Source organism: Tympanuchus pallidicinctus, unplaced genomic scaffold (genome assembly GCF_026119805.1).
Source record: "Tympanuchus pallidicinctus isolate F22 unplaced genomic scaffold, pur_lepc_1.0 scaffold11, whole genome shotgun sequence".
In the NCBI taxonomy this organism is placed as follows: Eukaryota; Metazoa; Chordata; class Aves; order Galliformes; family Phasianidae; genus Tympanuchus; species Tympanuchus pallidicinctus.
In genome coordinates, this window is record NW_026294627.1 from 24,015,326 (window position 1) to 24,040,465 (window position 25,140).

General features: G+C 42.7%; 1 protein-coding gene and 1 long non-coding RNA gene across 3 annotated transcripts in view; both read right to left on the reverse strand.

The window, feature by feature from the left end:
* Window positions 1–2,796: 2,796 nt before the first annotated feature.
* On the reverse strand, window positions 2,797–14,743 carry LOC128074787 (uncharacterized). Its single transcript, XR_008203464.1, has 3 exons — window positions 10,324–14,743; window positions 9,834–9,968; window positions 2,797–3,123 (listed from the first exon to the last, which is right to left on the reverse strand). It is a non-coding gene; the product is annotated as an uncharacterized LOC128074787 (long non-coding RNA).
* Window positions 14,744–22,650: 7,907 nt separating this feature from the next.
* RNASEH2B (ribonuclease H2 subunit B) overlaps window positions 22,651–25,140 on the reverse strand; it is a 44,834-nt gene continuing 42,344 nt past the window's right edge. For both annotated transcript variants that reach the window (XM_052670878.1, XM_052670877.1), the window contains one exon: window positions 22,651–24,660. In XM_052670878.1, the coding sequence (XP_052526838.1) occupies window positions 24,628–24,660 (33 nt within the window). In that variant the 3' untranslated portion in view covers window positions 22,651–24,627. The remainder of the gene's footprint in view (window positions 24,661–25,140) is intronic.

Sequence of the window (25,140 nt, forward strand, 5' to 3'; positions counted from 1 at the left end):
CGAAGTTTTTCCACTTGTTAGAATTGGAACTTCCTATGTTCAGGTTTTAGGTCATTATTCCTTGCCCTATCACTATGCACCACCGAGAAGAACCTGGCCTCATCCATTTGTCTCCCACTTCCCTTTATGTATTTATAAATATTAATCAGATCCCCTCTAAGTCTTCTTTTCCCCGGGTTAAACAGACCCATGTTACTCACCCTTTCCTCATATGGGAGATGCTCCAGTCTCTTTGTCATCTTTACCATTCAGAAAAGCTTAGAGCTGAAGACAGAAGATTTTGCTGTCTATTTCCATTCCATGCTGTGCTTGATGGAGCAGTAAGGCAACATTTTAGTTTGAACATGGAGACAAACCTCTGTTGCAGAGGAATACATCTATGGGCTGGCTCCCCATCTGGCACAAATAATTGCCTCACTCTATAGTGAAATCGATTAAATTGATGCAGAGAAGATCTTTTTTGTTATTATTACTATTATTACTTTTTTTTTAGGAACCTCTGTTATCTCATGTTGGAGCACCCCGTTCTTGGCTTGATGATTGTGTTGCCTGGGAAATGAAAACCAGCTTAGTCTCAAAAAATGACACCTACTTCAGGATTGGGATGTTGAGCTTTGTGACCTTCATCATTAAGTGGTGCTATAGCATTTCCCAAATGAAGGAACTGAGATTGAAGTGGAATTCTGGCATCTGTGGAGTCACAGTTCTGTCAGAAGTTGAAGCATGGGAATCAAGAATTTGGTCAACCAAAGACCCCTCTATAGTTAGTGGCGTAAGGAAAATCTACAGAATACTCTGTTTAGAGCTTCCAAATTCAGAGCACGTATCACAGGATCTCAGCATGTATCACTGCTTTTTCCCTTTGATTACGAGGGGAAGTTAACAGTGGTTACGTCCCTACATTACGTGCCTTAATCTGATGGGAACACTGCTGGTATAAACATCAGCTGCCTGAGAAATTTACTCCAAACATCATGCAGAGGGTCCTTATTTTCTTTTCGTCTCTCACCATGGACTCAATCTTTACCTGTTTCCCTCTTTTACATATCTGCAGACACACATTGTGGCATTTTATATCAGATATATGGGACTTGTTTAGATAAATATTTTGCTACTACTGATGTAACAGTTATTGTCGCCATTTTCAGTGTAAGGAAACTCATCATGACTTTTTGTTCCTAAAACAGGAGAATTCATCTAAACCATGAACAAACCAATCCGTAGTGTAGCTCCGGGGTATCTTTTCACTTCTCTCTTTGTGGACTGAAAGTATGGAGAGGATAAAACAAAAACAAAAGCAAACAAAGACAAACAAACAAAAACAATCTGAAGAAGATCTTTTGTAAATATATGATTTATGGAAAAAATGCATGATACAGAATGTCAGCTCTTCTGGAGATCCTTTTCCTTTTGGCACTCTCCATTCAAAGGAGCACCCAAGATTCCCAGTATAATCTATGGTATGTATGTACGTCTATTTGCGTTGTCATAGCTGCTCCCAGTGGAAGTTTCAGCACTGAAAGAAGTGGCAGTAAAGGTGCATTGCCAATGCCCATATTCAAACATCCTTCCATTAATGCAACCTTACAATGATTTTAGCTCTGTCCATGTTCCTAAGAATTTATTCAGAATTACACCTTGTCTATCTTTCCATGAAGATGATGGTTGGTTAAATGTCTGGAAAACCTTCCAAATGTCTCTGTTTCTGTTCCACTGAATAAGTCCTGCAACTGTTCTATTACAGGGCATGGACAGGGGAAGTAGATAGGAAGAAGTAGAAGCCTTCACAACAAGGAAGGCATCTGTGGTGTGGGTATTTCTTTGCTTCCAATCTGGAACCTACTAAATCAGCAAAGTCCCATGCAGCGCTTGCTAAAAAGTGCTGTTAGTCACTCCAGTCTGAGGTGTCTGGCACAAGTATTTTGCTGCCCACTTTGCATTTCTTTACTTTAGAACCTTGAATTTGGAGTTATTTCTGCAAATGTACACCTTTAATTTTTCACTGAAAATAGATTTCAAAGAGATTCTTTGATTACAGCTAAGTGGCAGTATAAGAGTACTCCTAAATTCCTGAGTCCCGATCTACATCCTCACCATGCCCAGTTCTGCAGGGCACATCTCCCCTCTCTCCCCATCCCACTGCAGCACACTACTTTCCATTAGCAGAAGAATCACTGAGTGGGAAAGGATTGGAGGTATCTTGTTAGCAGAAGACTAAATTTCTGCTCCACAAAAGTGCACCTCCACAGCATGACACAGAAATCTTTGCTTACGGTTCACAAATACTTGCTCTGAGCCCATCCAAGTTTGATTGATTAGTCAATGTCCATAATACTTATTATTATTATTATTATTATTATTATTATTATTATTATTATTGAACTGTGAGTTTTATTCCATTTAACAAAACAGAATGGGTGGTGATAAAACAAAATGAAATAATTGGATGAAAATTTGGGATGATCAGAGTTCCTTCAGCCATCAGTTTTTGCAACCTGACATTCTTACTATCTCTTCAATGTATTGAAATGAATTCAGAGATCATTTCCATTTCTCTTTCATTTGTCCATGCAGAAAATAACTAAAAATTTGTATCTGAGAAATCTGTGAAATGAGAACTTTTCCAATTCAGCATTTGTGATTCTCTTTATCATTTCGATGTTTGAACACCTGTACCATCAATGGAAATGGAGACTAAGTCTTTATCTGAGTCCATATCACATCTATACGAGCCTTTCCATTGATGTCAGTGGGTCAAAGAGAACAAGTACTTTTATTTTATTTTATTTTGTTTTATTTTATTTTACTAGAACTTCTTTCCATGAAGTTGGAGAAACAGGATATAAATATCGAGTCCCCGTCCCCACTGCTAACCATGAACCAAGATTAGCTAATTGGACTTGGTGTGGGGCTTACCTCCTAAGAGGTCATGATCCCCATGACCGAGAAGCCCATTCAGGTAGGGTTGAGTGAATTTTTGCTTTGAAATAGATGTTATCTATCAGTAGATACTTCAAGCAAGACCTCAAGTTCCAGAAATTCCAACACTTTCACTTCGAGGTAACATCCACGTGCTCTGCTGAATTCAGAGCTTTAATTTTAGAGCAGGCAGGACTTTGCAGTCTGGAATACATTAACACAGAGGAACAATCATTTAACATAGTAGCCAAGTAGTCAGGTCACTGACAATTTGCGGAAGTAAATACTCAGAAATAGACTCTATCTTTATTGGTGTTTATATTCAGAGATAATTAGTAACTTGTGCACAGACACAAAGTAATGGATGTAATGATTTATTTTGAACTTGTTCTTCTCTTGCAAGAGCTGCTTACATAAGGGCATGCGTTAGCTGGTCTGTGGAAAATATTTAATATTGTAACTCTTCGCTGACAAAGTATAAAAACCTTGCACTAATTGTACATGCGAAGAACTGACTTCAAAATGCTGGGCAAAGAAAATCTAGTGCAGAGATGTCCGAAGCAATGCTTGCTATGATACAAGCGAGTGTACTCTTCTCTTCTGCAAATTACAGTCACCAGAGTGAGGATGATAAGATACAGGGGGTCAGAAAAGGGAAAGTAGCCATACTGCTACACACCTTCATCCTCTTCTCCTTCAAACAGTGCACTCCCTGTCAGCTAAGTCCTTGTTTCTGCAAGAAAGTGCATGAGTGCCTGTGGAGAAGTAAGTCTCTATTTCGCCCCTGGAATGGGGCGTGGGGAAGAGCCCATTCAAGGTTTGGCATGGCACAGTGGCTCAGGAAGTACTGCTAATACTGCAGGTAGCAACAGTGAGAAGCTAAGTGATGTATCGCATTTTCTTTTTGATTCATGTTTATGATTCAGAGCTGGGATCCATCCTGGACTAGTGCTGGTTTGGGCTGTTGGTGAGAAAAATGCCAAAGTGCAGCTTGTTTTACAACTTACATCTACTGACACTGCCAGCAGAACTCCACTGAAGGAGAGTCACACTCCTTCCAACAGCTTTTAGGTAGGGAAAAAGAAGTATCAAATAGAACAAACCAAATTGAATGTATTCTTTCCCATAACTTCTGGCTAGAGCAGTCATTTGGCAAAGAACATATTTATATTACCTGTAAGTGGCTATTTTGAAGGTTTCACTGAGGAGTGTTCGTATGATCAGTCAGTTCAACACACAAATCAATGTGTTGGTGCTCCACTGGGACAACCCAGAACATCTAACACATCAAGGGAAGTCATAATGAAGGTGCAAATGCTGCCACCCACTGACATAGGTCACATGAACAGAATTATTCTCACATTACTTAGTATTTCCATCCACCACCTAAAATTCAGATTCCCCTACCACTCAGCTTGTAAAACTCCTCACAGAAGTTCTGCTCACACAAGCGCCCATTGCTGATGAGTGGAGGCGGACCTCTCAGCAGCAGTGTGCTTCCCTGCCTGGACAGCTTTCCATGGGCTCTCCAAATAACAGGCTGTGCTGTGTGAAGTAATGACTTGGAAAGAGTGGAATAGCCACTGCCTTCTCTGTTTGGACTTCTTTGCTGGCAGACTCCCCTTCTCTTTCTGTTCACTCTTTTACCTGGAGAGTGCTGAGCTACAGAGGAGCTAGAGATTCTTTGAGCAACTTGGTCCTGTCCTCTCTGCTGCAGCTCAAGAGCAATGAGAACTTGCTTGCCATGCTAGGCTTAGGATTTACGCTTGCCTGTACTTGCAGAAGAAAAAGAAACCCATTTCTTAGTAGTTCCAATTTTTGGTTTCCCATTCTGTACTCAGGTTCTCCAGCAGGGAGGCATTGGCTCTGATTTATGGTTCACACATTTTTATTGTCCATGCTCTTTCAGAATAATTCACAGCTAAAGCAATTTTTGGGGCATCCAAAAGAGCAATGCTTAAAAATAAAATTTCCGTGGCCTGCAGTGATTTAATACCTGGCACAAGTCCTAATCATCCCCAAACTCAGCCATAAATAATTTGCAAGAACAGCTTTCTTACTGTGGCATTACTTCCTCCCCTAGTGAACAAATACAGACTTCTCCTTTGCATTCCATGTTCAGAAATAATTTCTGGTGGTGCTAATGGGACTTTGCCTCTGTAGTCCAATATCTGCTCAGCCGTGTAACGGTGCCACAGATGATTGAAGCTGGCCTGCTCTGCTCCCTGTGTAAAGCTGAGGTTCTCAGCAGATTCTTACAACCTCGTCACTTTGGGCATCTCTTTGCAATACACAATCCAGAATAATTTTGATTTTATTGGCAGGAAAAATGTCCAGTTAGTAATGTCCAGTTAGTGAGGTCAATATATGTATGTGTTTTTATGTAAAGAAGAAAAAAATGCTAGTGTAGTGCAATTTGAGAGCTGAGCACCACAGAGTCTGTTTGATTTGCATTGTGCATTACTGACGTGTGATCCCATGAAAACAGACAGAAATACTCATTAAAGAGTCATGAAATGTCCCATGCTGTGCTCCACATATAACACCTTCATGTTTTCACACCAGTAATAAGTACTCTAATGTGCCATAACAAACAGCAAAACAAGTTTGCAAATTAAGTCTTGAAAGACTAGTGTGGATCTCTTTTTGAGAAGTCCTGTGAAGTTCTTTTCTGCTCAAAAAATTTGCTACCAACCAATGATTTTTATGAGCACTGCAGAGCTAATGGTGCTGTAGGAGAGAACTCTGGATTCATTTCTGATTCATGCCTCGCAGCGGAATCGTTAAGTTCCAGTTGCAGGACTTTTTATTTCTGGTGATGAGGCATGAGCCAGAAAAGAGCAGAGGCCGAATGGCAGTAAAGTTGGCAATCATGAAAAATATTTCCTAGTAAAAGCTGAGCAAATCAGATCAGAAATCATAAATGTGAACCTTCACAATCTTATTTCAAACCTCTCATTTTCCTGTTTTCTTGTTTTGTGCTGTCACTGTTTTGTGCATGGAACCTGGGTATATAAATGAAATTTACCATTACGGAGGGTATCACTGAATCCTAGTCCTGCAGCATGACATTCCTGAGTAGTGGTTCAGCTGTTATTCATGTTCTGTCCATTATGAATGGGGATTTGGGGCTTTCTATTTGAATTCATTTGAACAGCTAGATAACATCCAGAGACCTCACCTTCCATACAGCTGTGTAAGAATAGTTTCCTTTCTCAAAGCAAATGTGTTCTTGGCATCTCTTCCAGTTCAGGCAGATCCTTCCTGTACTCAGCACTGGTGAGGCTGCAACTCAAGCACTGAGTTCAGTTTTTGGGTCCCTCACTACAAGAAAGTCACTGAGGCTCTGGAGTGTGTCCGGAAAAGGGCAACAAAGCTGTAAAAGCCTGGAGCACAAGTCTTATGGGGAGAGGCTGAGGGAACTGGGATTGATCAATTTGGAGAAGGCTCAGGAGAGATCTTACTACTCTCCATTACTCCCTGAAAGGAGGTTGTAGTGAAGTGGGGTTCAGTCTCTTCTCCCAGATCAATAGGACAAGAGGGTAATGGACCTTAAGTTGCACCAGGGAAGATTCAAGTTAGATGTTAGGAAACATTCCTTTTCAGAAAGAGCAGTGAGGCAGTGGCACAAGCTGTCCAGGGAGGTGTCCAGGAGTCACCGTCCCTGGAGGTGCTCAAGAACCATGCAGACGTAACAGTGAGGGACATGGTTAGCAGGCATGGTGGAGATTGGCTGATGGTTGGACTACATGATCTTAGAGGTCTTTCTAACTTAATTATTCCATGACTCTTACCAGAAGTACAGACACAGAATCACAAGGTTGGAAACGACCTGCAAGATCATCTAGTCCAACCACCCTCCCATTCCAAATAGTACCACAAGCACTAAACCATCTCTCGCAGCTCCTCATCCAGGCGCCTCTTGAACACTACCAGGGACGGCGACTCCACCACCTCCCTGGGCAGCCATTCCAGTGCCTGACCACCCTTTGAGAGAAAAAGTTTCTCCTAATATCCAACCTAAACCTCCTCTGGTATAACTTCTGGCCATTTCCTCGGGTCCTACTATTTGCCTGGGAGAAGAGGCCAGACCCTTTTGCACCATAACCTCCCTTCAGGAAGTTGTAGAGTGCAATGAGGTCTCCCCTGAGCCTCCTCTTCTCCAGACTGAACAATCCCAGCTCCCTCAGCTGCACCTCATAAGACTTGTGCTCCAGACCCCTCACCAGTAGTACTCCATGGTATACTGATTACGTGGAGGATGGGAGTTTACGCTGCCAGGTGTTTTTATGCAATGCTCTGCAAAAGGACATAGTATGCTGAGAACAGCTTATGCCCAGAACTCATTACAACACAGGCAAGAACCCTTACTGAGATTTTGCCTTGAGTATCAATGTTCTGTTCACCAAAATGGACCCAGAACTAATGGTGCTGCACAGACATTTAGGTTTTTCACTTCTTTTTGATAGTTCTCGGTCTCAGTGTTGCCTTAGGGCCTCCCTGTCATAACTTCGATGTTTCCTCTTGCATAGAGCACAGTGAAACCAAAGCCATGAAAAAAATCTAAGAAAAGAAACTGAAGAGAAAGAGAGAGGGAGAAAGACTGCATGATTTTTGAGGAAGAATCTGCATGCAGGTGAGAAAGGAGTCAAAGTGAGAGCACCGCACTGCAGCCAGTAAGCAGAATGGCAAGTGCAGGGGAGTTGCTGCTTCAGTATGTAGCAGGTAAAACAATGTTGTTCTGAATGCTATATCGAGGCAGTGAGCTCAATATATTTTTTGTGTTGAGTAATTTGTCTATACTTCATGTAAAGCCCCTTCAATATGTAAAGACCTTCAATAAATTAAATTCATATATATATATATTAAATTCATGCCAGCCAGAGAGATCTGGACAGGCCCATGCCAACCTCATGTAGTGCAACAAGGCCAAGTGCAAGGTCCTGCATCTGGGTCAGGGCAGTCCCAAGCACAGATACAGGCTGGGTGGAGAATGGCTTGATAGTGGCCCTGAGAGAAGGATTTGGGGGTATCAGTTGATGAAAGACTCAACATGGGCCAGCAGTGTGCATTTGCAGCCCAGAAGGCCAAGTGTATTCTGGGTTGCATCAAGACAAGCATGACCAGCAGGTTAAGGGAGGTGATTCTGCCCCACTACTCTGTTCTCATGAGACCCCATTTGCAGTGCTGCTCCAGTTCTGCGGCCCCCAACACAAGAAGGACATGGAGCTGTTGGAGCAGGTCCAGAGGAGGGCCACAAAGATGACCAGAGGGCTGGAGCACTTCCCCTACAAGGACAGGCTGAGAGAGCTGGGGCTGTTCAGCAGAAGGATCCAGGAGGACGTCATAGTGGCCGCCCAGAACCTGAAGGGGGGGCTGACGGAAAGCTGGGAAGGGGCATTTTAAAATGGCATGTAGCAACAGGATGAGGGGAAATGGCTTTAAAATGGAAGAGGGTAGAATTAGGCTAGACATTAGGAAGAAATTCTTAGCTGTAAGGGTGGTGAGACACTGGAACAGGTTTGCCCGTTGAGGCTGTGGATGCCCCCTCCCTGGAAGCATTCAAGGCCAGGCTGGATGGGGCTGTGAGCAACCTGGTCTAGAGGGAGGTGTCCCTGCCTATAGCAGGAGGATGGAACTAGATGATCTTAAAGGTCCCTTCCAACCCAAACCATTCTATGATTCTATAATATTACATTGCCCAAGGTATACCTTGGCTGTCAGTGAGCACACTGAATGACATGGCTGGATGTTACTGGAAAGCAGATGGAAAGTAAAATTTAAGCAGTAAACATACAATTAGATACACTCATGCTTGGGAAATCATACATGTGAAAAAGGGAAGCACTGTCTTGGCCCAGAAGAGGTATGTCTCCAGTAAAGAGCTTGAAACTGAAGGACACAACACAAAGTCTACATGAATAAGGTATCAATAGACTTAAGAGCAAAAGGTTTTCATTTGGAAAAGATTGCATATCGAACTATGAAAACAGCAGGAGATGTATGTATTCCTCCATGACGCATGTAGCCTTTAGCCTTCAGAAGCCCGGATTACGAAGCCTGCATGTGCTGGGCATGCTGGGATCTAGGGATGGAGGAGGACGGCTAAGTTCATCTTTTACTTTTGTGTCCAAGTTACATGAGGAAATAACAACATGAAGGCAGATCAAAGGTCAATCTATCTCAGCACGTTGGTAGGGGCCAGGAGAAATTCCCTAGGGAAGATCCTTGAGAATGCGAAGCGTAGCAACTGAGGCTCCACTTGGAACAGCCTGTTGGCTTCCAGAAATCAGCAACTTATAGCCTCCCTGCCGCCAGGGTTGGGTCCAGACCACCAAGCTTAACAGACATCACCTTACCTTCCCTGAATCTGTCTAATCCCCTTTTGGACTCATTACTTCACAGCTCTGTAATAGCTGCACTCACAGACACCACTTGGCAGTGATACATGTATGGGAGAAACCAAGCATGCCTAAGCTTGTTAAAGAAAATAAAAATCTAAGAAAGAGTGGATTTTCAGAGCCTTCCTTCCCTCCCAGCCCTCTTTTGAGGCCTTGGTATCTCAGCTCTTCTGCCTACCAGGGGCTGCTTTCTGCCTCCTCTAGCTTCTTAAGGCAGTACAGGCAGAAGCCCAGCCAGGAGAGTGATAGCTGGATGAAGCATGCTGATGACAACCACCTGTTCTTTGCAAGCTTTAAAGTGGCCCTGATGTTGTATTTAACACAAGGGCAGGCAGGCTGAGGATGGTCCAGATGAATCAGGTAATACCTATGCTGTGAAAAGCATGCCCTAAGGGCCAGATGTGTTCCACAGCACTTATGTACTCCACTCCTCTAATTGCCCCAGGAACAAGGCAACTAGGTCCCTTTAAAATCTGCCCCTTTGGTACTGCTACTGTACCACTAATGATTTACCTCTGTTTAGTGCTGGCAGAAGCAGTGGCTTTGCTGACCTGGGTGTGCAGCAGGTTCCTGGGGCAAATCTCATGATTGCTGATGCCAGTGAAAAGCTATGCTTAGCCTGACGGATCCACACAGCAGCAATGAGATCTGTCAACAGAGATTGATACTAGTATTAAATCCAACTGTAGCTACAGGGCATCTCTGCTGGGTTGTGACAGTAGCAAAACCACGTTGAAAGCCAGATTTCAGCCAATGCACTATGAGGGACACTTTAAAACAAGTTAAAGGGTTTTATGACCTGATTTGGCCTTATTTGCTCTGAGCACTGCTGCCATTGAGTACAGCACTAATCTGGTTTGGTCAGAGTTCACATTTTCATGTTCTGATGACAAATTAGTATGAGGCTCATTTACTTTGCAAAGAACAAGCCATCAGCTCCCAAGCTGCTCGGGCAACCAGTCCTGCTGATGCCAAATTGCCTGCCTCTCCAAGAGCCACTTACCTGCAACTGTCTTGCTTCAAAATCACAAGTGACCTTCACTGAGTTTTTGAGAGTGTTCTTTATTCTACACTGCTGGAATCTCCAAGGGATGTCATGAAACTGCTGTTGGCTTCCTGGGGGAGTGGAAGCAGATGAGTCAATACAGATACAAAGTGGGCGAAGGAATATAAGAATGCATACACACAGTGCTTCTGTAGCATCACCTCTAGTCTGCCAAGTCACAGTCAGAACATAATTCTCAGGATTTTGCCTTCTTATTCTCTTGGTCTGATACATTTCTTCAAGCCACCTCACATGCCTGGCCGTGTTACACTATGCTCATCTTCCTCCATTTCCCATAAGCAAATTCTAACATAGTTTCACACTGTAGCTCTAGATTTGTCATTGCTTCTTCTGCTGCGTGGTGCATAGAACTCACAGTGTGGCAAGCAACAGAATCACAGAATCACAGAATCACAGAATCACAGAATCACAGAATCACCCGGGTTGGAAGGGACCTCAAGGATCATGTAGTTCCAACCCCCCTGCCTAACAGGGCCACCAAACATACACATTTAGATCAGGTTGCCCAGGACCCCGTCCAACCTGGAACAACAGGAATCAGAAGCAAAGCAGCAGCTCTATCAGACAGAGCTGGACTCAATGAACCAGCAGAGCCCAGAAGAACGAGGAGTCTCACAGGACAGCACAGGCATCTGAGACGGAGGCACGTTGTCTTGACCAGAGCTTTCTCCTGGGGTAGCTAATGAGAGAGGTCTGCTCACGATGAGCTCTGCTTGGAGACTTTCCTGGCAGTTTTTTTTAACACCTCTTCTTGTTCTCACTATTATCTGTCAACAGCTGAAGCCAGTTGGCTTTATGGAGGGTGTACAAAAGGGAGCAATGAAAAGAATGGATTTCCAGTCGCACAAGAACACAGTGCTTTAGCAATGGCAACAGATATTCTGGGCTTAATGTTTTGTCATAATACATGGAAAGTAGGAAACATTGATACTGAGCTCTTTAATGGAAAAAAAGAAAAAAAAAGAAAGGTTTCATTCCAGAGTTTACGAATGCCAATATTGTGTAATAAAAATGGTAAACAGAAGCATTCAGAGCTTTTGCTTTGAGCCCCAAAATGAAAAAAGAGGAGGTTTTATTACTTTTTTTTTATTTAAATAAGTCTAGAGCCTTTCACTTTGGCAGCTAATATAAAGATGATGGGATATAACACTGTGACACAGCAGCAGCCTTTTCAATGAGGAAAGAGCCCTCAAAAGTTGGTTTGCTGGTATGATATTCACCAAGAGACTATTTAATAAATAGGAGGAAGGCAGGTATCTGCAAGCTGGATCAAGATCCATTAGCATTAATGGACTTCAAAGCTTTGATCCACCCATTTCAAGAGGGTAGATACATGCTCTGAATGTCCATGTTCCACTTCATCAAAATCATTTCAGTGTGGTCAAGAGGAAGCAAGTGTGAGAATGACTTGAGACAGGCAGTGGGTACACATCTTCATATGCTAGACATTAAGAATGGCTAAAAAACACATATGAACTGGAACAGCTTCAGCCAGAGTTCTGAGGAAAATGCCTTAACACTAGGGATATTCAGCTGGAGAGCCTCTGTTCATAACCCTGAGTCAGGGAGCAGGGGTATTTGAACTTAAGCCAAAAGCATTTTAACCTATTGCCTGTGCACTAGGGAGGTAGGGTAGGCTCCAAAACCTCTTAGCAAAAGAGGCCCAATTTTCCCTGGGAAACCAACCCCTCCAGATAGAAATGGTTTGCATCAGAAATGTCAGCATAGAGCACCAATAATGCTGGGGACTATCCACTGACACATCAGAGGTGTACCCAATCCCTCATCTCCATACACATCCATTTTGTCAGCATTGCCACAGGTACAAAAAGAAGGACAAGAATATGGGAAGTTCCCAAGCCTCTGAGTACACAGTATGACAGCGCATTCATTACCTAGACTCACTGGCTGCTATCTGTGTCATTTACTTGGGTGGCTTGTTCTGCCAAGTCCACATAAGGCATGAGGAGAAAAGCAAACACTTTTCCAACTTTTTATATGAATTAGAGTCACGGCACAGGCTCTCTCATGCTTCACTTCTATGGAAAATACTTTTTTTATTTCGTACCCGGGAGTTTTCCTCCTACACATCTTGCAGACAAATAAACAGCCATACAATCTAGCCAAGGAGGTTAGCAGGCCTGATACTGTGCTGAGCCAGTCTTTTACATATGTTATATATTCACCTTTTGTCTGGCATCTGCATTGCACTTGGGAAAACACTCGCACGCAAAGGGATGGGCTCTGGGGAACGGAGAAACATTATCTAGCACGGGAATACTCAATTAATTTTCAGCAAGCAGCTTTTATAATACATAACATACACTTAACATAATACACTTTGGTCTCGTGCCAGAGATTTTAAATGATTAGGCTGTATCAATTTACTCTTGAAACACTGATTAAAATCTCAAAACTTTCATAGCAAATGATGCATGAACCAGAATCTGAAATGTGATGATTGAAATATTGCAATGTCACAGATTCATCATACAGCCTTTCCAAATCTACTCTCGGTTTCAGCTGGCCCCTTAAATGTTCTGCTCACGCGTCCCAGTGATCAACTCTTTTCTCTCGCTTCATCTCCCCCTCCCCAATCCTTCGCTTCTTGGAAAGATAATAGCCAGGCCTTAATTGAAGCAAACAGGTCATTAAAATAGTAATTTTGTAGACATTTGCACTGACAGACATTCATTCACTGCCAAAGACAAGCAAAGAATCAAGGACTGGATATTGCGTGCACGTTAATTCTATCATGGGCCCAATCAAAGTTAAACATCCTCCTCCCTTCTTACTGTGAGAAATTTTCACTGGGCACAGAATTAAAACAAAGAAAACGAAAAAATAACGATTCAGCTCTTGCCCTGTGAATGACGCCTTGAAGCAGGCCTTGTCAAACAACATCACACCTTCTCCATTGAGAAAGAGGACTCTCATCTCCCATTCCTTGGTTCACACTCACATCTATCAGCTGTTACGGATAAGACAGGTCAAGTCACTCCAATTACTTTTACGATCTCCCTGCAGGATTGCTCTCATCACAACCTCACTAAAATGCACTTTTTTTCCCTCACTGGAATCCAGGCATCCCAAGCCAAATTTCCTGCTGTGCAAAGCAGCGTCCAATGACATGGCCCAACTTAGAAACCACCGCACTAGAGTTTTCTTGACGTTTAGTAGTGAGCCACAGCAATAAATCTAGTACTGGGTCTCAAAAGTCTGTACAAATAAGTACACTTGGCCTTCTTCGAGTTGCTGCTTCCAGGACCCTTCCCCAGCTGTCAACCTGCAGCGGCTCCAGGGAAAGTGACGTGTGACCCAGATAGGCAGCTGGTGAGGGCATCCTGACCTGCCCCAAGATGGGAGGGCATTCACTGCCCTGAAGACAGGTAGCTGAGCTTGGGCTCATCCTGCCTGACTCCAGGTCAAGTTCAGAATCTTATTACAGTGAGATTTTTCTTCCCATGATCAGTGGAATGAGGCACCACCAGGGCCCTTGTCAGCACTCAAATGAAGATACACTTCTGCTGTCTACAGTGACTCTGGAGAGAACTGAGCTAGCAAAGCATTCAATTACATGTGTAAAATGAGGCAGGGTGACCAGGGCGAGGCAACAGCTCATGTAGCTGCCTCCACACGAACTGCCTGTTTGCTCCATTGCTATGTCCATTGGCAGGTTGGGGCTGATGTGCCTGACCACAGCAGATATCCCATCTGCACCAAAGGGTATTCAAGGACAGCTGGGATGGAGCCCTGGACAGTCTGACTTAGTGCCTGATTTAGAGGCTGCCAACTCTGCTCACAGCAGGGAGTTGAAACTAAGCAATCTTTGAGGTCTCTTCCCATCCAAGCCATTCTATGGTGCTACAATTCTATGAACTAGGGCCTGGGGAGATGAACTCTATTCCAGGTCTGTCAGGGGTTACATGAGAGAGGGAAAAGCCAAAAGAACAGCACATCACCATCTCAAGGTGATGTCCCCAAGGCTCCCTCCTATCCACCTGTGATGCAGTGCTTTCATGCTGCGCATTCTGCATTTTTGAACTGTGTCCATGAGCTCTCTGTGGTCCACAGGGTCTCACACGTCACCGCTAAGGGAGAACTTCTGTGCTCTTTTCAGAGCTTTTCTCTTCTTCAGCTCAAGCTGCATGTATGGAAAGGGAAAAAAAAAAGTCCCGAATGAGATCATTTTTCTCTTCTCATCTCAGACATTCAGCCCGCTAGCCAGGGTTACTGGAATAAAGCAGAGAAGTTCTTTTTCCACAGCAAGCCATCTGGTTGACATAGACTCATATTGATGCTAATCTGTTGTTTTTTTCTTTTTTTTCCTTTTTTTTTAAAAATTTTTTTTCTTTTTTTTTTTCCTGAGGAACACTTAATCTGCAGCTGTAAATTCAGACCTGCTCCCTCTGTGTGCAGAGCATTCATTCTGCGCACTTATTTATTACCGCATTATGCCCCATTCTAGGTGTCAGGAAATCACTGTTATCCTTGGTGTGTCTACGTTGTTCTAATGTCAGGGATGTACTTTCAAATGGAAATTAAGCAATTATGTTTCACATGGGGAAACCTGACAGATGCATAGATTTTTACACCACTGGCGATGTCACTGTCACAAAAGCAGACATTGTTCTCGGCGGACTGTCAAAGAAATATAATGTATTCCAAGAGCAAAGGGGGGTGGGAAGGGGACTAGGGAGGGAGCGTGGGGTAATTAACTATGTGATTCAAGTTCATAGATCATGGGACTGTTTAACTTCGTGATGCAGTAAAGACAGGACAATGGGTCTACTTAACTCATCCTTGAAAAGGAGCCTGGCGGTAGCCTTTAAAACACAAGTATATGTTTTCAACCCTATCTTAACTTCTACCTAGGGTTAAACCAGGATGCTGCTGTATGAATCATAGAATCATTAAGGTTGGAAAAGACCACCAAGATCACCTCATCTAACGATCAGCCCATCACCACCATGCCTCACCATGTCCACTAACCATGTCCTTCAGTGCTTCATCCACACAGTTCTTGGACACCTCCAGGGATGGTGACTCCACTACCTCTCTTGGGCAGCCTATTCCAGTGCCTCACTGCTCTTACTGAGAAGAAATTTTTCTTTATACCCAACCTGAACCTCCCCTGGTGCAACTTGAGGCTGCTTCCTCTTGTCCTACGCTTGCTATTAGCACTGCTTGGCTAGCAGTTTTAGTGCTAGCATTGGCTAGCAGTTTTAGTGCTGTAGAGCCACTTAAGTGCCATATGTCTGGAAGAGCCATGCCATATTCCAGTTCACCCAACATCAGCTCTGCACTGGCCAGGCAGCATCCTCAGGGTAGGAAGTTGAGGTCCCGCATCCAGTGATGACTGAGTCCCATGGGATATGGCTTGAGTTTCTGCTCAGCCCACACTGTCGTAATGCAGCTCATGTGGCACAGCCCTCTCTCTTCCTCCTTGCCTTCCACTCGTTATTTTTGGTTTGTTACAGGCTGCATTCAGCAGCCTTCTATGTAATTATTCCCTACCCTTGTCCATTAGCTTCATCCTGCTTCCCAGGGGCTGTTGACCACTAGCAGCCCACAGCTGGCAGGCAGTCAGCATGGACCAAGGAGCTATGCTTGTGCCAGTGGATGTCAACATGAATCTGGAGCACAAGAAACATGCTGAAGAATAAAGTCTTTTAAAAATGGTTCAATCAAATATTCAGTAAATGCATGGCATTCATTATGGGCTGTACATAAAAAACAAAGCATCTAAATAAATCAATTTAAAGGCAATATTAAAAAGGCACTTAGCACTGCTTGGGGTTTTTTTTTGTTTTTGTTTAATGGATATTTTAGATGGGCAAATCAGTCCTCAGTAAGGCACAATTCCTATTGTTGAGTTTACAAGGGTAAATTGGAGATCAAGATTCCTGTAAGCCAAGGGCTGCACTGAACATAGCTAAAGAAATGGGTCTTGCCTCAAGGAGTTCACCTTAAAAATACAAGACATCACTAAACCACAGGCAGGGGAAGAATAGAGATTTCTATCTATCTTCTCTCTCCTCCATGAGGAAGTAAAGGTGTGCCTCATCTCAGATCTCAGAGGGGTTTTGGAGGAAGTCAAGAACCAAATCGAGATGACTCAGATGCCAGCTACACCTCTTCAACTCTTCCTGTTGGGAAGGTCAGGTTTACCACTGGGAGAAGGGGAAAAAAACCACAGATGTGGGTTCAGATTCAGCAGGATGGAGATGCCTGAGGCCTGAAGCTCTCAGAGGCATTTGTTGGCTCCTGGATATATCTGCTGTATCCAGAGAGATGACTCTACTCCATCTCTGCAGCCCAAGGAATCTGGCTGGAAGATACAATCCATAGGTTTTGGGCAGGGAACCAGCACAGATGTATCTGGCTGCAGGACAAGAACCCGTATGGCACTGCATTCTCCAACTCCCTACTCCCTTCTCCTGCTGACCTACCTGCCCTGGCCCCAGCTTCTGTTTTAATTCTTTCCCCATTCCCCCTCAAGAAAGTGTCCCCTGTTCATTAAGACCTTACTTACTTCATTTCCAGACCCATGACAGGAGACAAAACCTGAAAGCAGTGCTTGAGGATGTTAAAGTTTGCTGAAAGGACTAGTGCTGCTGTAACACCAGCCATGGCTTATTCAGTGAGAAACAAGTATCACTGACCTACAGATTAGGTAGGGGCATTAGCACCAGGTGGGCTTCTGTCAAGTAAGGCTGAGCTGAGGAAGACAACCCTTTCTAGCCCTCTATAAATACATATTTTACCACAATTTGTAAAACACATAGAATTTTTCCTATGCATATTCATAGCTGATGCAATGTCTCATTGAGTGCCAAAGGAAAAAAAAAAAGTTAGTGATATAACAGTGGGTCACAAAAAATCTATGCCCGTTGCAGTGCAGGCAGCCCTGGAAGCTATGAATCTGAGAAAAATGCATGGTGTGGTCCCAGAGTACTATCAATGGACTGCCTGCACCATGTGGTCAAAAAGCAGAATGTGATCTATATATATAGAATTGAAGAATGCTGAGTAGCAGCCCAAGTCCTTTCTGCAAAGCTGCTCTCTGTCCAGGCAGCCCTCAATCTATATCACTGCAGGGGATTCTTCCTTCCTAGGTTCAGGTCTTGACAGTTGTCATTGCTAAATTTCATAAGGCTCCTGTCACTCTGCTACCCCAGCTTGCCTCTCTTCCTCTGAATGACAGCCCTGAGTGTATTGACTGGTCTACCCACCTTGGTGTCATCTACAAACCTGACAAGCATACTCCTCTATCTCCTTTAGGTCATTAATACAGCTGTTAAACAGGACAGGTCCCAAGGCAGACCTGCAATACCCCACATCATAGGCATCCAGGTAGGGCTTGACCAGTAGCCTTGACCTTCCAAGCCTGACCATGCAACTGGGCTTCTTATTCATCTGATTGTCCATCATCCAGACTATAATGTCACAGCCTGGGTACAACAATACTATTGGAAACTGTGTCAAAAACGTTGGTAAAATCAGTGCAAGTGATGCCACAATCCCAAACCTTTCCCCTTCACTCATGAGTACCTGGTACTGTTAGGATAATGGCTTGCTCTCTGTCAACCCATAAATGTGTTAATACTTGCTGCTTATTTAAACTCAATAGTTCCAAACTCCAGGACAGAATTTAGATACACAACTCCCATTATGTTCACTAGGATTTGTATGGTTAAATTTTGGCAGTTGAAAAATGCTTCCACGTATCCAGAGCAGAATACATGGACACAAGGATGAAGACATCTGAGAATACCATTGCTTGTAGTTACTCTGCAAGTCCCCTGGGACAGATATTTCTCAGTGGTCTTCAAACCCAGGCCAACTTTTCATGCACTGTAAAAATAAATCTCCCTCTGTAAAGAACTGCTGAGCAGGGCCCTGGAAAACTCTGGTTCCAGCATCTCTCTGATCCTTACAAGTGCTACTGAGCCAACTCATTTCTGTAGTGGTTGTCTCTTAAAAAGGTCCAGTAACATTTTCTCTTTGAGGTTGCATGCTGCCTACTGCTTTTCACATCCCATTCGTACAACTAAAGAAGAGCACTTACTGCTTAACTTCCAGACAAAAAAGAGATGGAAAAGTGCTGAACCCTGGTTGTTTTTGTTCTCCTGTTGTCCAAGCTGTCTCTCTCTCTGCCCTTTCTACTTCTGCCCTTGATCACATGCTCACAGACCTCGCGAGCTGCTGAATTTATCTGCCATCCAGCATGTTACCTTGGGAGCAATCATCCCACTACAACCCTACAAATATGTTTTTTGCTGGGCTTACAGTTCAGTACTCCAGGAAGACCAGAAGTCTCAATCTGTGCTTACTGAAGGCAAAATTGTACTAAAGCAGCACAAAAGCTCTAGGGGCTTTTGCTTATGGGAACAATTGGCTGTACTAAATCTTCCACAAAGCTTCTATTCTGTAGGGCCCAACCTAACAACTCTTAAGCTGGATCTAGAGGAAAACTTTCCTCTGTTGAGGTTTAGGAGCCCAGGTCAGGGCCCGGACACTCCATTGTCAGCCTCCCACAGCGTCATGAACGTCAGTGTGGTAATCCCACGCTGCTTTTCCTGAAATCAGAGTAAATCGGTGTCTCCGTGTAGCTCCATTCTCCGAGGAGGTATTCTTTCCTTGTGGTAGGTGTACGGGAATTCAGAAAGTTCAGGTTGAGTTCACAGGGTTCAATTTTAAATACATTTTTATTTAAATGTAATCCTGTGGGCTAGCAACTGCCACAAATCGCTGTGATGAGGCTGGGAGACATAATTCACAGTTTATAGATGGAAGGCTGAGGGACAGAGAACTGAAGGGTATGCTCAGATACACTCTTTCAGCTGAGCCTTAACAGCTTAAGCGTTACGACCCCTTGGCTGCTGGTTGCTGCTTTAATTCACACTGAAAGCCTGGATGTACCTCACCAATACTTCACAGCATCGCAGCCAGAGGGGTGGGGGGCAGTTAACAGGTGAGAAACGATAACTGGAAATTAAGGGGCTAAAACTACTTAAAATCAGTCACAAGCATGTCTGGAAAAGGGCGCATGGATAAACTTGCCTACTTTCATTGCTTACATGCTAAGCAGACAGCTTAGTTCAGTTTCTCAGTGCTTCCTTGTGGGCTGGTGGGAACGTTTCAGGCATTGGAGAATGAACTCTAAAATAAGCACTAGCAAATGTTGCCCTTACAATCACAGAAGAGTAAATTGTGAGGCAGGGAGGAAGTAACAAACTAAGGCACCTCAGGCACTCCTCACATGTCTTCCCCTCCAGAACTCTCACCATCTCTGTAGTCCTCCTTTGGACACTCTCTAATGGCTTTATGTCCTTTTTGTACCGTGGTGCTCAGAACTGCACACAGTACTGGAGGTGAGGCTGTTCCAGCGCAGTGCAGAGTGGACAGTCCCTTCCCTCGCCCAGTTGGCAGTGCTGTGCTCAATGCCCCCCACGATATGGCTGGCCACCTGGATGCCTGGGCACAATATTTAATGGAAAGCCAAAGAGATCTTCAGAGCCTGATCCATCTAGCCTGGAGGTTACATTCAATTCCTCAAATACAATATTGACTCCCACTCTTAAAGATACTACAGAGACGCTGAGGACAACCACCTGCAAATGTTGTGTGCAAGCACACATAGTTGTCCAGGCTCATCTTACTACACATGAGAAAGAGCCATATTCCAGTGGATGATTCTTCCTGGAATACAGTCACCTTTTAAGGATGCTCCCTATTAATAATGGAGAAACTGTGTTGAGATTTAACTTCCAGGCATTTAAAATGAAGTGAAGTGAGTCCTTAGTGGCTTACTTCATAGAATAGAATAGAATGGTTTGGGTTGGAAGGGACATTTAAGATCATCTAGTTCCAATCTGCTGCTATAGGCAGGGACACCTCCCTCTAGACCAGGTTGCTCAAAGCCCCATCCAGCCCAGCCTTGAATGCTTCCAGGGAGGGAGCACGCACAGCTGCTCTGGGCAACCTGTTCCAGTGTCTCACCACCCTCAAAGTAAAGAACTTCTTCCTAATATCTAGTCTATATCTACCCTCTTCCACTTTAAAAGCATTTCCCCTCATCTTGTCACTACATGCCTTTCTAACAAGTCTCTCTCCAGCTTCCCTGTAGGCCTCCCTCAGCAGGCCCTTTCAATGATCACTGCTTTATCACTAGCTACCAATCTCAGTACTTTCTGCTCAGCTTCTCTGATGTTGGATTGGCTAAGATTAGAAAGATCATCAGCTATCATGAAATCAAATGTGACAGTTTAAGAATGCCTAGTAAGGTCAACTGCACAGGGACTTCAAGAGTGAGACTCATGGAAGTGGTTGGTGGTTCCATTCACACCAGGACCAGCTCCACATTATCAGCAGGGTTGGGGAAACCTTAGATTTTGGCTGTCTTCATAAATGTAGGTGCCTATTCTAAATCAGTTTGCTTGGCTAGCTTGAAGTTAAGGAAGGATGAGGCTGTACCAAGTTAGCATCTTTGGAAAAAGAACCAAGCCCTCAGTCAGAGTGAAAAAGCAAAGGATGAACACAGTGAATGCTCATTCAGTGAACATACACCCAAACAAGAAGCTGGATTTTAACGTATACCTTTTCAATTTTCAATTAGCTCTCCTTTTTAGAAAATTGCTGAACCTCAGAGGTGTGGTTTAGCTGGGATAACATCGCTTGCTTTGCAACCAAATACATTTTGAAAAGGGAGCTTTGGAAAAAGTATGGCCATTTGTGACATGACAGACCCCAAAGGGTTTAAGAGTTGGGCACAGAGATACAAGAGAGCTAAGCTTTGACACTTGAACTATGACATTTTTCAGTCTTTGCATTACTTTGCAAACTGTTTGTATTAAACTTAGCAGTGTAAATGCCATTTCACATTTAGATAGAAGCTGCCTTATATGCTTTGTCCTGGTCATTCTGTTTCAACAGAAGACTGCTGGCAGGTGACAGGTTTGAAACAGTATAAACCTTAAGGCTTTCCATGCTTGGTTCTCATTAATATCAATCGAGTACTGTGTCCAGTTTTGGGCCCCTCACTGCAGGAAAGACACTGAGGCCCTGGAACGTGTTCAAAGGAGCACAACAAAGCTGGTGAGGGGTCTGGAACACAGGCCGTATGAGGAGAGGCTGAAGGAGCTGGGAATGTTCAGCCTGGAGAAAAGGAGGCTCAGGGGAGACCTCATTGCTCTCTATAACTTCCTGAAGGGAGGCTGCAGTGAGCTGGGGGTCGGCCTCTTCTCTCGTGTCATTAGTGATAGGACCAGGGGGAATGGCTTCAAGCTACGGCAGGGGAGATTCAGGCTGGACATGAGGAAGTATTACTTTTCAGAAAGGGTGGTCAGGCACTGGAACGGACTGCCCAGGGAGGTGGTGGAGTCACCGACCCTGGGGGTGTTCAAGGAAAGGCTGGATGTTGTGTTGAGGGACATGGTTTAGTAGGAGCTATTGGGAATAGGTGAACGGTTGGACTAGGTGATCTTTTAGGTCTTTTCCAACCTTGGTGATTCTATGATTCTATGATTCTAATAAGCCAACCTAATTGAAAAAAAAAACCAACAAAACAACCCAAAAAACCCAAACAAAAATGACAACCAAAAAAAACCCCAGCCAAACAAAGCACAAAAAACCCCCTCTACATTTGCATTGTCCCTTGTTCTCTGGATTTTGCAAAAGAAATGGCAGTAAATCTAAGAGCCCTGCAGCCTCATGTCAATACTGTGAAACCAGATACAATTAGTGAAACCAGAATAACATAATGACTGAGGAATTGCTTTTACTTTGAGTCCGAATATTCTCTACAAAACAAAAACACCACCACAAAAAAAAAAAAAAAAAAAAAAAAAGACACAAAAAACCCAAACCAACCCAAAACCAATAACAGGAAAAACAAACAAACAAACAACTAAAAATGAGAAATAAAAACAACAAAACCAACAAGAAAAAAAAACACAATCACCCAAAAAAAGCACTCGTGAAAATCAAAATGGCCAAAGTGCTTCGGCCACCAACTACACGTACACACAGACGGGTTTTCACCAGACTGACTGTACAGTAAAGTCCTCAAGGATTAAAGTAACTGCATCACTGATTCTGTCTTATCAAATTTTTAGATTTGTACCTATTCAGGATTCATTTTTTTCCTTCACCTCAGTCCGAGAAATACTGATGAGCTTACAGAGACCAGAGGAATTTGTTCTGTGATGGAACTGCATTTCTCTTCGTATTTCTCTGTGAAATTAATAAATAATCAACAAATGAGTAAAAAAGTATTTATTTCTTTTTTTTTTTTTGGCACATGAATGATAAGTAAAATCCGAAATAAAAAATAGAAATAAAAAATAGAACAAGTTTTCTGAAACATATAGCCTTATTTTTACATCAAGTACTTTTTTGAATACAAGTTAGAAAAATATAAATTTCATCTTGGACCCATTTAATATTCATGCATTACTGCCTAGGAAACTAAAACACATTTTTTTTTTTCTCCATGAAAAGGGACAGTGAACACTTCTGAACTAGACAAGTGTGAAAATAACAAAGAATTCAGCGCAAATTTCTCAAATGAACATTCAGATTATATTTCCTTTCATACTTGATTTCTAAACAGTTCACAGTTCAGTTCTCTCCCATTTTGAAACAAACAATCATAAATGCAAGGGAAAATTGAATACACCAATGCCTCTTCATCTTTTAGATTTCAGGAATGTCCTAATAAACTCTTCTGGATGTTCTTGTTTGACCTGAAGTCGGGTAAATTTTGTGGAAGCAAAGCATCTCTTGATTTCTGATCTAGAATGCCTCAAACACATTCAAGATTTGCAGAACATTTTGGTCACTTGCTGTTGGTATCACAGTGAACTGGGTTCACAGTTAAAATACATAGAAATAGACATGATGTTTAAAATCTTGATCCTCATTACTTTAACAGTTCTATAACAACAACAACAACAAAAAAAGATACCAAAGGCAGTTTGATAGTTATTTAAGTTAAAAATGTCAGCCTGCATCTGGCCTATCATTAAGGATCTCATTAGCATCCATTTCCTCCTTGTTTTATGTCAACTCTGGTTGATATTTTGGTTGAAGTTCACCCATGGAAAATATCTTGTACACATCCACAACAATAATATAACGAAGTGTCTCTTATTTTTTGTTTTTACCAAAAGGACTACGTAGGTTTCAGCTTTGTTCTCAACATTAAAAAAGTACATGTTGATTTAATCATGTTTAGGTTTCATTCTGCCAGGAAGAAAAAAATAGAACTACAGCTCCTCCATTAGCCCCTCGGAAAACACCCCCTAGCCCAAGCCTTAGCACCTCAAGAATCAGCCTGCTCACACAGACAGACCTAGGTAACCTATTCTGGATACCAGAACACGGTTGGTTGGACAAAATCATTCAGATTAAGTTCAGTGAAATAACTCTGAACAAAAAAAAGTTGAAACGACCTTAAAATATAAAAAAATCAACATTTTCCATTTTTTGATGATTTTAAATCTGAACAATTGGACTTTTTGTCTAAAAGAGTATTTTGTTGAATGTGACTACAATTTGAAATATAAATGTGGAAACTGCACAAAGCATTTTGCTATGCAGCTTCTAAATCTTGAAATTATGGCCACTAAAATCATTTGCTCTGTTAAAAACAACCAGAAAATAGAAAGTTCATACAAAATCAAGTAATTATATAGGAATTGCTCAAGGATGCTGTTGGTCTGCTCTTGCAAAATACATAGGCAGGTGCTTAATTTTAAGCATGTGAGTCACCGTGCCAAGAGAGGTTTTATGGCAAACACTAATGCACAAATATTAGTTAGACCAGCTCTTCCACTTCAAGATAAGCATAGACATAAGTGCTTTGCTGGATATGGATCAGGATGCTCAGCACCTAACAGGACTTTAGGCCCTGGTCCAGCAAAGCACTTATCCACACGAACAACACTGCTGACTTGAAGATCACTGCTCATGTGCTTAACATTAGGCATGCTTGTAAGTGCTTTCCTGGAAGGGCCCGATAGACCAATAGTGGATAAGCTATAAAATCTGAAGCACTGTATGTTTAACACACCGCATATTTAACAATGTTAATCTGCTGAGATTTGCTTTTTCTTGGAACAGGGCACATCTAACTTTAAGCATTTATTTTCAGAAAGTGCACTAAAAAAGCCTTTAAAAGCTGGTTTGAGATTATGGCAAGTTAAAATAATATTAGCAAGTCTCCTTACGCTTCTTTCATTTCTTCTTTGGATGTTTTTGTGCAGGCATCTAAAAAGAAAAGAAAAAATCCTAGGCATAAGAATTAATCTATTCAAATAAGCATCCATGCATTTACTTTGTCTCTAAAAGCCATGAAGTCAGATGCAATTAATACTTGAAAGAATTGCTAACTCTTTTAAATTTCAGATGTGAATGCAAATACTACCATCATTTTGTGCCATCATTTTCACTGAAAAATACCAAATCATCAATTGTCACTCCTACAAATAGAACTGATTTTATTATTTCAGACTGAAAATGATGTGCAAGTCCAACCCTGATATATCCCCAAGTCAGTGCTTTATTTCCATATGAAGTTTTCCAGGCTCACTGATGTCAGTCTGTTTGCAATGCGAAGTCTTAAGAGAGTGGGACTACAAGAGCAGCTTAATCCAAAACCAACTACAATAAAAGGATCACAACTCATCAGATATTTACATGAGTGTGTAGAAACAGCATGCTAATTCTGAAAGAGCAATAAAGTTAGAC